At 37.3% G+C, this 14,294-nt stretch overlaps 2 protein-coding genes across 12 annotated transcripts in view; one reads left to right on the forward strand and one right to left on the reverse strand.

Annotated features, from left to right (window-relative positions):
- Window positions 1-7,552, forward strand: part of LRRC17 (leucine rich repeat containing 17) — a 29,195-nt gene extending 21,643 nt beyond the window's left edge. For both annotated transcript variants that reach the window (XM_072791467.1, XM_072791468.1), the window contains 2 exons: window positions 3,002-3,157; window positions 6,720-7,552. In XM_072791467.1, the coding sequence (XP_072647568.1) occupies window positions 3,002-3,157; window positions 6,720-7,117 (554 nt within the window). In that variant the 3' untranslated portion in view covers window positions 7,118-7,552. The remainder of the gene's footprint in view (window positions 1-3,001; window positions 3,158-6,719) is intronic.
- The window catches only part of FBXL13 (F-box and leucine rich repeat protein 13), a 204,665-nt gene that overhangs the window by 113,968 nt on the left and 76,403 nt on the right, over window positions 1-14,294 (reverse strand). The window lies entirely within an intron of this gene.

A 14,294-nucleotide genomic window follows, 5' to 3' on the forward strand; every position in this document is an offset into this window, starting at 1 on the left:
ATTTTTTTTATTTTAATTTTTTATTTTAAAAAAATATTTATTTATCTGAGACAGAGAGAGAGAGAACAAACAAGGGGAGCTGCAGAGGGAAAAGGAGAAGCAGGCTCCCCACTCGGCAGGGACCCAGATGTGGGACTCGATCCCAGGACCCTGGGATCGTTACCTGAGCTGAAGGCAGATGCTTAACTGATTGAGCCACCCAGGTGCCCCAGATCATATTTTAAAAGGATTTTTATTATAAGAATCCTTAGTATTATTAAATCATTAAACTCAACATTTAATGAGCTTTTATTATATATTTACAATATATTATCTGTTGCTGACTGTGATGAGCCACCCCAAAACTTAGTGGCTTGAAATAATACACATTTATTATCTCACAGTTTCTGTGGGTGAGGAAACCACACATGGTTTAGCTGGGTCCTCTGCTTCCAGATCTATCACGGGGCTACAACCAGTGTATTGAGCAAGACTCATGCCTGTGGACTCATCTGAAGGCTCAGCTGGGAAAGACTCCTCTTCCAAGCTCATATGGCCATTGGCAGAATTCAGTTCCTCAAGGGTTGTTGAATAGAGGGCCTGAGTTCCTTGCTGGCTGTTTCCCAGAAGCCACCCTTAATTCACAGGCCTCTCCAACATGACAGCTCACTTCATCAAACTCAGCAGAAAAGAGTCTGCTGGCAAAACAAAAGCCATAATTTCTTGTAACCTAATTGTGGAAGTGACATCCCATCCCATTTGCTGAATTCTATTGTTGGAAACAAATCACTAGGTTCAGGCCATACTCAAGGAGAGGGGTTGACACAAGGACATATACTGATACATATATCAGTAGAGAAGAGCACTGAGAGCCATTTCATTTTATTTTATTTTTTAAAGATTTATTTATTTATTCTCACACACACAGAGAGAGAGAGGCAGATACACAGGCAGAGGGAGAAGCAGGCTCCACACAGGGAGCCTGACATGGGATTTGATCCTGGGTCTCCAGGATCACGCCCGGGGCTGAAGGTGGCGGTAAACTGCTGAGCCACCTGGGCTACCCGAGAGCCATTTTAGAAGCTCTCTGACACATACCATTATTTATTTAGGATATATTAGGCATTGTCCTAAGCCTCCACCATGAAGCTTCTATGGTGGGCAGGAGACAACAATGAAAGCAATCAGTAAAATGTATACTAAAGCAGGTAAAGATAGTATTACTGTTATTGCCCAACAGAAAACTGGGCGACGTCATTTTAAATATAGAGCTAGGAAAGTTTCATGACCACCCCAATATATTGACTCCACCTCAGTTCTCCCACATTCCAACTTTACCCTTTGCCAGGCTTGAGGATTCTAAGGAAAATGGAACGGCATGAGTGAAGCAGAAAGGTACCAGGAACAAACAGGCAGCAGAGCATAGTGGTTGGAAGTATATATTCTGAAGCTACAGCATGTGTGTTTAAATCCTAGGACTATGACTTGGGGCAAATTGTATCCAGTTTCCTCATCAGTAAAATGAAAATAATAATAGTACTTAGCCCATGGGGTTCGTGTCACTTAATACTTGTTAGAACACCTAGAACAGTTCCTACACATAGGTATCAAGATACTGAGATCCCATCAAGGAGAGAAATCAAATTTAGCAATAATGAGGATACTAAAGAAGGAACTACCAATACCATTCCATGTGAGACCATGGGTTCTGAGTGTCAAGAGAGGGAAAATATAAGCCTGAGTCTTTATGGAAGTAAAGATATTATGAGATAAGAAGTCCTAAATACCAGAGCTTTTTTTCTCTTACTTTTTTTTTTTTTTTTTTTTTTACTATTTTGAAGAAATTCTTAGCAATTCAATTATTCTGTACCAAAAAGGGTATTATGGATAAATGAATACCCCCTTTTATAAGCTTATTTTACTCTACAGAGTTCAGTTCAACAAACTTTATTCAGAAAGCCTTTGGGCCGTGCTATTTCTTGGGTGTCAATTAATCTAGACATTTTATTGTGTCTAGTTTTCTTTTGCAGAAATAATTTTCTGTCTCTTCAGTTTTCACTTGCCCTACATAAAATTAAACCTCAGAATATTTTGCTAAAGATTAAGAGAAAGGATAAATATTACGCTAAAATATAAACACTTAACTTTTTAAAGCATGATTTAAAGAGAAACAAATATTAAAGACAAATTAGGTGAACCCTGATTTCCTATTAACCTGTGAAAAATAACGCAGACTCCTCTACCAGAGGCTCTTTCTATAGAAGCAGTAACAGTAATACCAGTATTTTTGTTCCTGAGGTATCCAGTAATCTAGGAGTGGTGGGGTATAAGCTAAATCACAAGGATTCAGGGGATGTGGTGATGAGGAAGCAGGAGCAAGTCAAGACTACACTTTCTCAAACTTTAGCATCCAAGGAAAGGAGCAATAAGATAGCAGCTTGAGGACCATTAAGGTCAAAAGCTTTTTGTTCCTTTTTTAGGGTGGAGAGACCCGAGCTTCTTTGTTGCCAGAAGGAACATAAGAAGAGGGATGAAATGAAAATACAACAAAGAGGCAGTAGTTAAATAGTGAAAACCCGTAGAGTGGGTGGGAAGGGATTGGAAGGGGACACACATAGACTAGTTTGGTTGGCTTCATTTCCTTTCAGGTTTTTAATTTTTTTTCTAAAGCTTCCCAGGTGCTTCAAAAGGACAGCCAAGAGGGAGCCCCACTGCCTCACTTGATGATGACCAGGCCAAGATGCAGTGCCTACTGTCCTCTTGATTTCTTGATGCCACCTGTAGGACATTTCTCTGAAGAGCTCAGCAAAGAGTGATGGCCGTTCCTCTAAGTGTGACCTCCTGGTTCACAGGGCTTTGGTGGAATTCGGACTTTCTAAGTCTTGTTCACGCCAGCATTCTCTGGCTTTAGATAATCCCATTCCCCATTAAGAGCTAACTCTTCTACCACAGGTGGAAGAATGACAGAGAATGTGGGGAGAGGGGAAAACCTCAATAACCGGAATGTTATTCATTTTTCCAGAGCTAAAGAAAGTTCCGAAAAACATCCCTCCAGATATTGTTAAACTTGACTTGTCATACAATAAAATCAACCAACTTCGACCCAAGGAGTTTGAAGATGTTCATGAGCTAAGAAAATTAAACCTGAGCAGCAATGGCATTGAATTCATAGATCCTGGTAAGTTCCACAGAATAGCCCTTTAAGTGGGTAATGGGGATGCTCTGATTTTTTTTCTTATGACAACATTTGTAGTAAATGCAATTTAGTTAAAAAAAAAAAAAACTAAACTAAATAATAAAAGGTTTAAACACCATGCCTAAATTAGAACTTGTTTGGTACTCAGAAAAATATTAACCAAAATGTTGCTTTATGAAGGATGTAATACTATATATTACTAAGCAAGTTATTCAGTTGTTCCAAATAAAAGTGTTTTGTAGAATAGATTTTAAAAATAAGAATACATGGTCAGTAATATGTTAATGAACATTATAGTGATTTTTAAAGGGAAATTCAGATTTGGCATTTTCTTTGCTGTCCATTAAGTTCAAACTTGTTTAAGGCAAGACTTTAACAACTTGTTTAAAGTAAACTTGAGGGAATGGGGTGCCTGGGTGACTTAGCTGCTTAAGCCTCTGCCTTGGGCTCCGGCCCTGGGATCAAGCCCTGTGTCAGGGTCCCTGCTCTGTGGGGAGTCCACTTCTCCCTTTTGGGCTGCCCCTCTCCCTGCTTGCGCTCATTCTCTCTCTCTCTCTCAAATAAATAAAATATTAAAAAATAAATAAATAATGAATAAAAAAACCTTGAGGAGCACATTAGTGAAGTATGCAACTCTCGATCTTGGGTTGTGAGTTCGAGCCCCAATTTGGGTGTGGCGATTACTAAAAAAAATAAATAAAACTGAAAAATGTAATAAAGTAAACTTGGAACAATCTGCTAAGCACCAAGCTCATAAATTAAGATAAAATGTGCTCAAGCCAGAGCCAGATGTATTTTATCTAATCCTAGATCCGATTAATATTTTTTCATCATTCAAAGCTCTTCCCCATTTGCTAGTAATAAGCAAAGCCTCTGGTGAAAATGAGTGTGGTACATTAAAGAAACACACTGGATTTGGAAAGAACCAAGAATTACTGCAATATTGATCAGATTTGTAACATACTTAACATACATGCCTTCACAGTGCTAATTCAATTTGAAAAATCCTTTCTATAGTGCAAAATGGGTTTGTTTTATTTCTAGTGGTATTTTTCCCTCATCAGTTATGAAATTCCCATAATTGCAAGGATTCCTTTACTATCCTTGAGATCTCCTGAAGGCCTCTTAGACTTGTTTGCCTGGTGTGCTTTCCTTGCTGACACATAAGATGAACTCTTGTTACCAGCAATAGTATTATTTTCTTTCTCCTTTGTTCAATTCAGTCCCAAGAAAATATTTTCTACATTAACAAATATGTGTTGAGCACCTACCAAATGCCAACCACATTCTTGATATGTCTTTTGGAACAACAACAAAAAATTATCTCAGTTCTTTAATAAGTCAAAATGACCTAAAGAAGTTTTAAAATAAGAGACCTTCAGGATGCCCCACCGGTGCAGTTGGTAGAGCATGCGACTCTGGATGTCAGTGTTGTGAGTTCAAGTCCCATATTGGGCATAGGGCCTACTAATTTTAAAAATAATAATAATTATTATAATTAAAATAAATAAATTAATTAAATTAAATTAAATTAAAGACCTTCTATATTTCAGGACCAATGAGATGAAACAGTGCCCAAGTAGAATTAGTTAACTACTTATGCTGGCAGGTACCCAAATGCAATGAGATTTACTGGTTTTAAAAGGCGTGAAATAACAATCTCATAAAATGCCAAACTTCATTGCAGAAGAGAAAGAAAAGACACCCTATTAGGGGTTTTATCTTCTCTAAGAAACAAATGAAATCCAGCTTTTTCAAGTGCTTGGATACATATGATTTAAGTAAAAACAATAGCACTTGCAAAATAAAATCTAGGAATGTTTTCACATGCTTTCAGTCTAAAGGGCTGACTTGTTCTAAGGAAAGTGAATTGTGAGATCATTGGTTCATAGAATGTTAGCAAATAGGGGAAAAAATGCAGTGTCTTCAAAACTGTCATTACACGGCTGACCTTTTGCTCCTCCCCAGCCGCCTTCCCAATCTCAGCACTCCAACCTAAGCCATTGCTTTTGCACCAAAATAGAATTCTTTTCAGGGGAAATTATGAGTTTTGTCTGAAAACAAATGATATAAAAACGGTTCATGGTATTGGTATTAGAGCACATTTTCCAAATTCAAAATAAGGACATTGTTGTATGCCCTGAGTATTTTAAAACAGTAATGAGAAAATGTTTGAAATAGAAACAAAATATTTGAAATCAAGGTTGACCAATAAGTTCCAGGGTTAGTTCACATCAACTGAAGTAGGGATAATCTAGATTTAGATTTCTTTTCTACTCCTGGAGGGGAAAATAAAAAAGGGTTTTGTTGTCTTATTTTTATGTTATATGTTTGACATTTGTTAATTACCCACCCTCCAGCAGAATTAAATACATATGGATTCAAAGCTGACAGCTACCAAAGTTTGCCAAAACACAACCAGATGTTTTCAAAATGTTGATAAAAATTGTTTCATTTTGGACTGTAAAGAAATATAATTCCCTCCTCATAAATGGGGGGGGGGCTATTTTTTAAGCATTTTCAGAGTTTGCTCATATCCCAGGAACTGTCACATCATCACCATACACATTTTTCCTTGTTTATGCACTTATATCTTACATTTGAAATATTTTCCTAATTCATGCCTTTTTTGTGGCATCTTTGCAGTGAGTATTAAAAAAATGCACTTGAGCCCCAAATACATTTTTTTAGAAAACTAACATAAAACTGATTTTTCAAATGATATATTGTATTCTAGCCAATTAAATCCAGGAAAAGGCCTTGTGTGAGTAAAAACATACTGCAGAATTTTGCATTTAGACACGTATACTGTTAGGAAAATATAATGAAAACCAAAATTTCCCAACACAGAAATTCTCTCTACAAAGGGAGTAGAGAAAAACAAAACAAAACAAAACCACTTTTCTTATTGAATAAGCATTAAACCAGAATGTGATGGACATCACAGGCAATCTTCTAAGAGATTACAAAGACAGAAATCTTACTCTTTTATGTAGCAAGCAGACAATCCCATACATATTTACCCTGAAAACATGCATACATGGTAAATAACTAGTCAACTGAAAGAACTGACAGCATTATTTGTCATACATGGTGGTCCTAACTTTATCTAGTAATTGAGGTGACCAATTGGCTTTATCCAGAGGAAAACAAATTCCATTGTTACATGAGGAGGTAGTTTTGCAACTAGGAGCAAGGCCCATAGGGTCCCACAGAAACTGGAAGATAGGGCTGCTATCTCCCTTGATGTTTACATTTCAAAGATGGCTTTCAAGTCCTTGGGAAAGTCATTCCTGGCTCTAGATAGAAGCCCTCGTAGTCTTGTAAAGGATATGTATACATTTCAAAGAGAGTATAAAGTACTTAAAATTACAAGTTTTCCAAAGTAAATGCTCTGCGTTAAAGGAAAGGAGGACAATCTTTTTCTTTATTTTCAACCAGGAGAATTAGTCTCTTATTTTTTTTGTACTTGTCCTTATAGTACACCATACAGTTGGATGTAACCCAGCTATTCAGTTCATTAACAAAGATTTTCTGTTTCTAGCTGCTTTTTTAGGACTCACACATTTAGAAGAGTTAGATTTATCAAACAACAGTCTACAAAACTTTGACTATGGAGTATTAGAAGACTTGTATTTTTTGAAACTCTTATGGCTCGGAGATAACCCTTGGAGATGTGACTACAATATCCACTACCTCTACTACTGGCTAAAGCACCACTACAACGTCCACTATAATGGCCTGGAATGTAAAACGCCTGAAGAATACAAAGGGTGGTTTCTGGGAAAATATATCCGCACTTACTTTGAAGAATGCCCCAAAGACAAATTACCGGCATACCCTGAAACATTTGACCAGGATACGGAAGATGACGAGTGGGAAAAAATACACAGAGATCATACAACAAAAAAGCAACGTGTAAGAATCACTATAGTGGGATAACTTAGAAATTGTTCTGAGTGCAACTAGTTTTGTATTTGCTATACTGGTGTCAGAAAGCCGTACGTTTACATTGTGATTAACTGTGTTGCCTATTTATGCAGGGTTTTCTGGCTAAAGGAAGGTGGAAGGTTCCCTTATTAGTATTATTATTGTGAAAATTCTAGCACTCAAGGGAAAACTTTCATCCTGCTTGCCTGCCTGCCTATTTGCAGACCAGCGTCTGGTGATGATTCCTTACTGGTAAACTGCGGAAGTTGGGTCCTAATGATGGCATTGGAATTTCATAATGTCCTGTATAAATGTTTTTACTGCTTTTTGAAAATTAAAAAAAAAAACTTGATTTATTTTTATATGCTTTGTGATAGCTGCTTGTGTATACCTAAAGATCAAAATGAAAACATGAATGCTTAGTAATAATAAAATACCATTCTCTCCCCTCTGCCCCCTCCCATTTTTTTTTTTCAGTAAGTCAGCTTATACATAGACTAAAATTCCATTTCAGATTCCTGTACATCCCAAAATGAGGTCCTGGTAAACCCAAATTCTCAAGTACTCTTCACTGATTCTTGTAAAAAACTGTCAAGCTAGACCTGAAGAATTGTCACAAGCAAATAAATAGAGAATCTGGAAATTATATTAGACACTGGCCAGAAGATGGGACTCTGAAGAAGTTGTAGATGGTGTGAAACATGAGCAATAAAGAGGTATAAACACTAGAGAATGTGGAAATAGCACTGATTTTTGAACAGAATTCAGACTAGGCAGCCACCTGCCAGTAGGAAGGGCTCAGGCCCTTTCTGCTAAGCTAATATGCCAACCATAAAGCAAAGGATGAAAGTAGAATCCAGCATCAGGATTGGGGATGAGGAAGAAGCAAACAGGAGGCAGTGATCTCAAAAGCAACTGAGTAAGAGGTGTTGTCCAAGAGGAGCCCCATGATTTGGGTTTGCAAGTTAAAATTAGCTCACCCAGGAAAGCAGATCAGCAGAAAAAAGTGGGAACACCTGGAGACTAGCCCCGTTAGCTGTTCTTACAGCTGTACTATTAGAAAAAATTTTAATTTTTTTTAAAGATTTATTTATTTATTTATTCAGAGAGAGAGAGAGAGAGGCAGAGACACAGACAGAGGGAGAAGCAGGCTCCATGCTGGAAGCCTGAAGTGGGACTCAAACCCTGGTCTCCAGGATCATGCCCTAGCCTGCAGGCGGCGCTAAACCGCTGCGCCACCGGGGCTGCCAAGAAAAAATTTTTAAAGAGAGAAATATATATATATAGTTTAAAATGCCACTTTTTCCTTTTTATAGAAATTTCCCTTTCACACTGAGTTGAATACATTTTCATTTCTTATATCAAAATATTCCTACGAAGTTTAGCAACTGGTCTTACTTGATACTTAACAAAGCAGAGAAGATGGCATATGACAAATAGTACTGAGCATTTCTTAAGCACCGACTAGATGCCAGATGCTGTGCTTAAAGCTTTACATATTCTATGTCTAATTCTCCCAAGATCCCTCTGAGGTAGGTAATATTACCTGCCCTTTTCTAGATGAAGAATCCAAGGCTTAGAGTTTAGGTAACTTGGACAAAGTCACAGAGCTGGCAGGTAGCAGAGGTAGCATTCAGGTCCATCCCAGCCCTTCCTGCTGTGGAGGGCTGCAGAGCACTCTAAACGTCACCATTGACCTTGGCTGCCTCACATCAGGACTTGCAGAATCAGATCCAAGAGAGGAACAGGTACCAAGAATGTTAATTAAGCCTATTTCTCCAGAAACACCCATGAGGACAGTTGGCAGCAGACAGTCTTTGGTCCAGGGCACTTAACTGTATTAATATGTGTAGGAAACCAAGAGAATGGGAAGCTGGAAAAATTGCTGGAGCTGGTGGTTCAGGAAATGACTCTGGATTGTGAGGCTCTAACCACTCTACCCATTTTACCAGTGGTTTGGACTAGAGGTAGAGACTTGCACATACTGGGCCTTAATGGAAATCCTCGCCTTATTCACTGAGGTATTAAAGGCAGATGTTAAATCTGTTACTAGAGCATAATGTTCATGAACACTTAAGAGTCGAATATTAAGGACACGGGACCCATTTCAGGTCTGATGGTGGAAAAAACCTGGATGGGACCTCAGTAGGAGACTGAGGCACACAGTGGGGACACAAGGCTTCTAGAAAAAGAGAGAAGATTAAATCAGACTCAGAGAAAGGGCTCAAGCTACTCTCTGGTTCCATTTTTGGAGCCTAGTTGAAGATTTTATTAGTTGATTTTTTATATTCAGTGTCATCTACGAGATCTATTTGGAAATAAAGCTCTAAAACACGTTGCAATAGAAATTGATCTGTACTATCCAAAAGTTTAACCTAGGTTAGAGTTGCTAATATCTCCCAGGACCAAAATTGAAACACATTTTTGAAAGCTTAGGATTTGCCCCTTCTCTGTATCAGAGTTTCTGCCTTTCAGCGAAACAGAGTTGATCAATGATGGAATAAACAGTTAGGTACATCTTTTGCCGATTTCTTGATGGTTGAATAACTTGCCTTTCGACCTTCCTTCTGTTCAATAGATGATGAAGGTCAGGAGATTAAAAAATAACTATATTTTGGGGTAGTCAAAAACATGATAATCCAGAGATCTATATATTTGGATATACATGTTTAAATGTCACTTGAGTATTTATCCAAATATTATTTGAGTATTTATCCAAATACTCAAGCTTTGTTTGTTTTAACTTTCCCACTAGTCCTCAAAGTCCCTAATTTTTCCAAAGTAAATAAGATTCACTGCAAGCTGAGGTCTCTTGATTCCTAAATCTGAGTCATCTCTGACCTAATGCCTAACCATTCAACCTCTGGAGCTTACACCCTAGATCAATTAACATCTGTTTCTGAGGAATCTGTTTCTCCAGCTCTGGCAAATAGAAGCAATTCAGTACTGAAAACCTGCTTGCCTAGATTCTATGAGACATCGAGGCTTCCTTCTTCAGGATGTGTGGGGTGTTGGTGAGTGGAGGGAAAGATGGAATCTGTGACTAACAAATCAGTATCAATGCTAGAGTGAATAAGAACAACATGAATGGGGCAGGGAGACTGATGAATTCACAATTCTGTTCAAAACGATTTCAATATTATATCTTATAAATTCTAGAAACATAAACATGCAACTACAGGGGTGTTCACAAGTCAAAGTTGTTTTACTAAAGCACAACAACACAACTCCTGAACTTAGAAATCACTTGTGTACCCTTGCCGAATGTTTGCCACAGTGTCTTAGCATATACTCTGCACACGTAATTGTCCCAATATTATAGCAAGCATTGTTCTCCCCTGCCTTCATCTGCCTTTTAAACATTTTAAGATAACAGTTTAATTTCATTCCAAAGTTTTTATAGGCAAGGATTTTGTACAACTCTTATGGCCATTCAGTCAAGCAGCTCAAATGATCAGCCAATATTTATCCTCAAATATAACAATAAGAAAGTCAAACTTCTTGCCAAAAAAGTGTGTAATTCTAGACACACCAACAGATTGACTAACCCTAGCTGGGGGAAAAAAAATTGAAACGCTGAAACATCACTGAGATTGGGTTTTTATCTTTGATATACTCAGGGTAGCTGGAATTAAAACTGATTTCATTAAAAAATCTTTAGTAAATTAAAATATCAAAAAGATGAGATAGGCATTACATTTACTTCCTTAGGAAGTCAAGGTCTACTTAAGCTTGCATGTTTAATTTTTTCCTTGATAAAAGCTTTTGTACTAAGAAATATAGAATTACACTTCCAGATAAATGCTAGTTTATCTGGTAAGAGGGGCAGAGGCAGAGAGGGAGAGAAAATCTTAAGCAGGTTCCATACCCAGCACTGGGCTTGATCTCACGACCTGAAGTGAAATCAAGAGTTGGTCACCCCACCTAGGTGCCCCAGATAAATACTTAATATTCTTAAATAGACGACAAGATACCAAAAACTTAAGGCAGTATTTTTGGCTCTCTTGGACCTCAGATAAAATATAAATCATCTAAGATATATCTATGTATATGATACAATATATGAAATATATATTACATATATAAGATGTATCATCAGCTGATATAATGAACATATGCCATTGCATGGTACAGAATTGATCATTTTTTGGCCCTCTCTGTATTCTCTATACAAGTTGCAGCTCCATGTTGCCCATTTCCTCTCCATCCCAAACTTCCCAGTGGACTTTGTGCCTAGGCATCAGGAATAATATTTACGTGGAAACAGTTTTTTGTTTTTTTTTAAAGGAAACCTAGGGAAGGCTATAGCTGTAAATGCCAACATTTTAAAAGAATACAGACCTCAAATCAATAACCTAAACTTCCACTTTAAGAAACTAAAAAATAAAAGCAAAGAAATCTAATGCAAACAGTTTAATAAAGATTGAAGTGGGGATAAAATAAAAATAGAAAAACAATAGAATCAATAAAATCAAAGTTGCTGTTTGAACACTCATGTTCATAGCAGTATTATTTCACAACAGACAAAAAGTGGAATCAACCTGTGTCCACTGATGGTTGAATAAATAGACAAAATGTGGTATATATACCTAATGGAGTATTTTTCACTCTTAAAAAGGAGGGAGATTCAGATTTGAGCTGCCACATGGGTGAAACTTAAAGACATGATGCTAAGTGAAAGGAATCAGGCTCAAAAGAGCAAATATTCAGGAGTCCACTTATACAAGGTAGTCAAATCCATAGAGGGAGAAAGTAGTTGCCATGGGTTGGAAGTAGGAAGAAATGGGGAGTTAATATTTAATGGTTCAGAGTTTCAGTTTTGCAACTAAAAAAAAAAAAAAACTTTTTGAAAAAGTCTGGGGGCACCTGGGTGGCTCAGTCAGTTAAGCATTTTGCTTCAGCTCAGGTCATGATCTCAGGGACCTGGGATCAAGCCCTGCTTTGGGGGTGGGGGGTGGGGGGGTCCCTGCTCAGTAGGGAGTCTACTTGTCCTTCTCCCTTTGCCCTTCACCCTTCTCATGCTCTCTCCTTCTCTCAAATAAATAGATAAAATCTTAAAAAAAAAAAAAGTTCTGGAGGTGGATGGTGATGATGTTTCCACAACAATGTGAGTGCACTTAATGCTACAGAACTGTACACTTAAGTTGGTTAAAACAGTAGTTTTTATGTATATTTTACTAGAATAAAAAAGGAACTAAAAAGTTGGTTGTTTGAAATGATCAACAAAAATTAACAAACCTATAGCTAGACTGATCAAGAAAATCAAGAGGGAAGACTAAAATTTCTAAAATTAGAAATGAAAGTGCATGCATTACTATTTTCTTCACAGGAATGAAAAGGATTATAACAAAATACTATGAACAATTGCACCTCAACAAATTAAGTTACCTACATGGAATTGGCAAATTCCTAGGAACACACAAGCTACCAAACTTGACTCAAGAAGAAACATAAACTCTGAATAGATTTATAACAAATAAGAATATTAAATTAGCAATCAAGACACTTCCAAAAAAGAAAAACCTAGGACAGATGCTTCATTGACAAATACTTTTTTTTTTAAGATTTTATTTATTTATTTATAGAGACACACAGAGAGAGAGAGAGAGAGGCAGAGACACAGGCAGAGGGAGAAACAGGCTCCATGCAGGGAGCCCGATGTGGGACTCGATCCCGGGTCTCCAGGATCACACCCCGGGCTGCAAGCGGCACTAAACCACTGAGCCACCGGGGCTGCCCTTCATTGGCAAATTCTACCAAACATTTAAAGAATAATTAACGCCAATCCCCAATTCTTTCAAAATATAGAAAAGGGGAAAATAGCCCCTAACTCATTCTGGGAAACCAGTATTACTCTGACAATGAAGCCAAAGACCTCACAAGAAAGTAAAACTGCAGACCAATATTCCTTTTAAATATAGACACAAAAATCCTTAACAAAATAGCAAAGAAAATACAGCAGCATATTATAAGGATTATACACCATGAACAAGTGAAATTGATCCCAGGAATGCAAAGATGGTTCAACATACAAAAATCATTCAACATAATAACAATATATTAATAGAATGAAGAAAAAAATTCAGTTGATGCAGAAAAAGCATTTGACAAAATTCAACACCCTTTTATGATAAAAAAGAAAAGATATAAGAATAGAAATCAATGGAAATAAATGATCTGCCTAGAAAACCCATAGGAATCACCTGTCAAATTGTTAAAACCAAGAAGATACTTTAATATGTCATCAATACAATAACATAATATAAAAGCTATAGCTTTTTTCAGCATCAGTAATCAGTCAGAATTATCCCACTTTGTATGTTTTCTTTACTTTTTCAATTAAAAAAAAAATTATAGGTACAGTTGAAACTCTCTGGAGCACCTGGGTGGTTCAGTCAGTTAAGCGTCCAACTCTTGATTTCTGCCCAGGTCATGATCTCAAGGTCATGAGATCAAACTCCTCTTTGGGCTTTCCACTGGGTGTGGAGCCTGCTTAAGATACTCTCTCCTCCCTCTGACCCTCTCTCTCCCTCTCTTAAAGAAGGAAGAAAGGGAGGAAGGAAAGGGAAGGAACGAAGGTAGGAAGAAAGAGAGGGAGGGAGGGAGGGAGGAACTAACTCTTTGTGAACCTTTTCCCTACTTCATTCAACTCTGTCCCCCTCAGGGGTAACCATTATCTTGATTTGGAGTTTTAATTCCCATGCATGTTTTTTGTATTTTGCTCTATATCTGTATGTCCCTTTAAATATACATTATTTAAATTCTTTCAAAATATTAAGTATATTATTATTTTGCACACTGAAAAATTATATGCAGATAGTATTAGATTATGTGTATCATTCTGCAACTTTCACTCATATATCTCTAGACTCATCCATGTTGATATCTACATATGTTTACGGCATTCTTTCTCATTAACTGAAATCAGTATGGATTATACTTTTTAAAATATATTTTTTCTTCCATTTCCAGATATATGGAAATTTTAAAATGCACCTTAAACAACATATGGGTTAATGCAATGGACTGGATGTGTTCCCACCACCAAATTCAGAGGCTGAAATCTTACCTCCCAACGTGATGGCATTAGGAGATAGGGCCTTCAGGATGTAATTAGAGTGGAGCTCTCATGAATAGGATTTGTGCCTTTATGCAAGCCCCAGAGATCTCTCTCTCCCTCTCTCTGCCA

Source organism: Canis lupus, chromosome 21, assembly GCF_048164855.1.
Source record: "Canis lupus baileyi chromosome 21, mCanLup2.hap1, whole genome shotgun sequence".
Classification (NCBI taxonomy): Eukaryota; Metazoa; Chordata; class Mammalia; order Carnivora; family Canidae; genus Canis; species Canis lupus.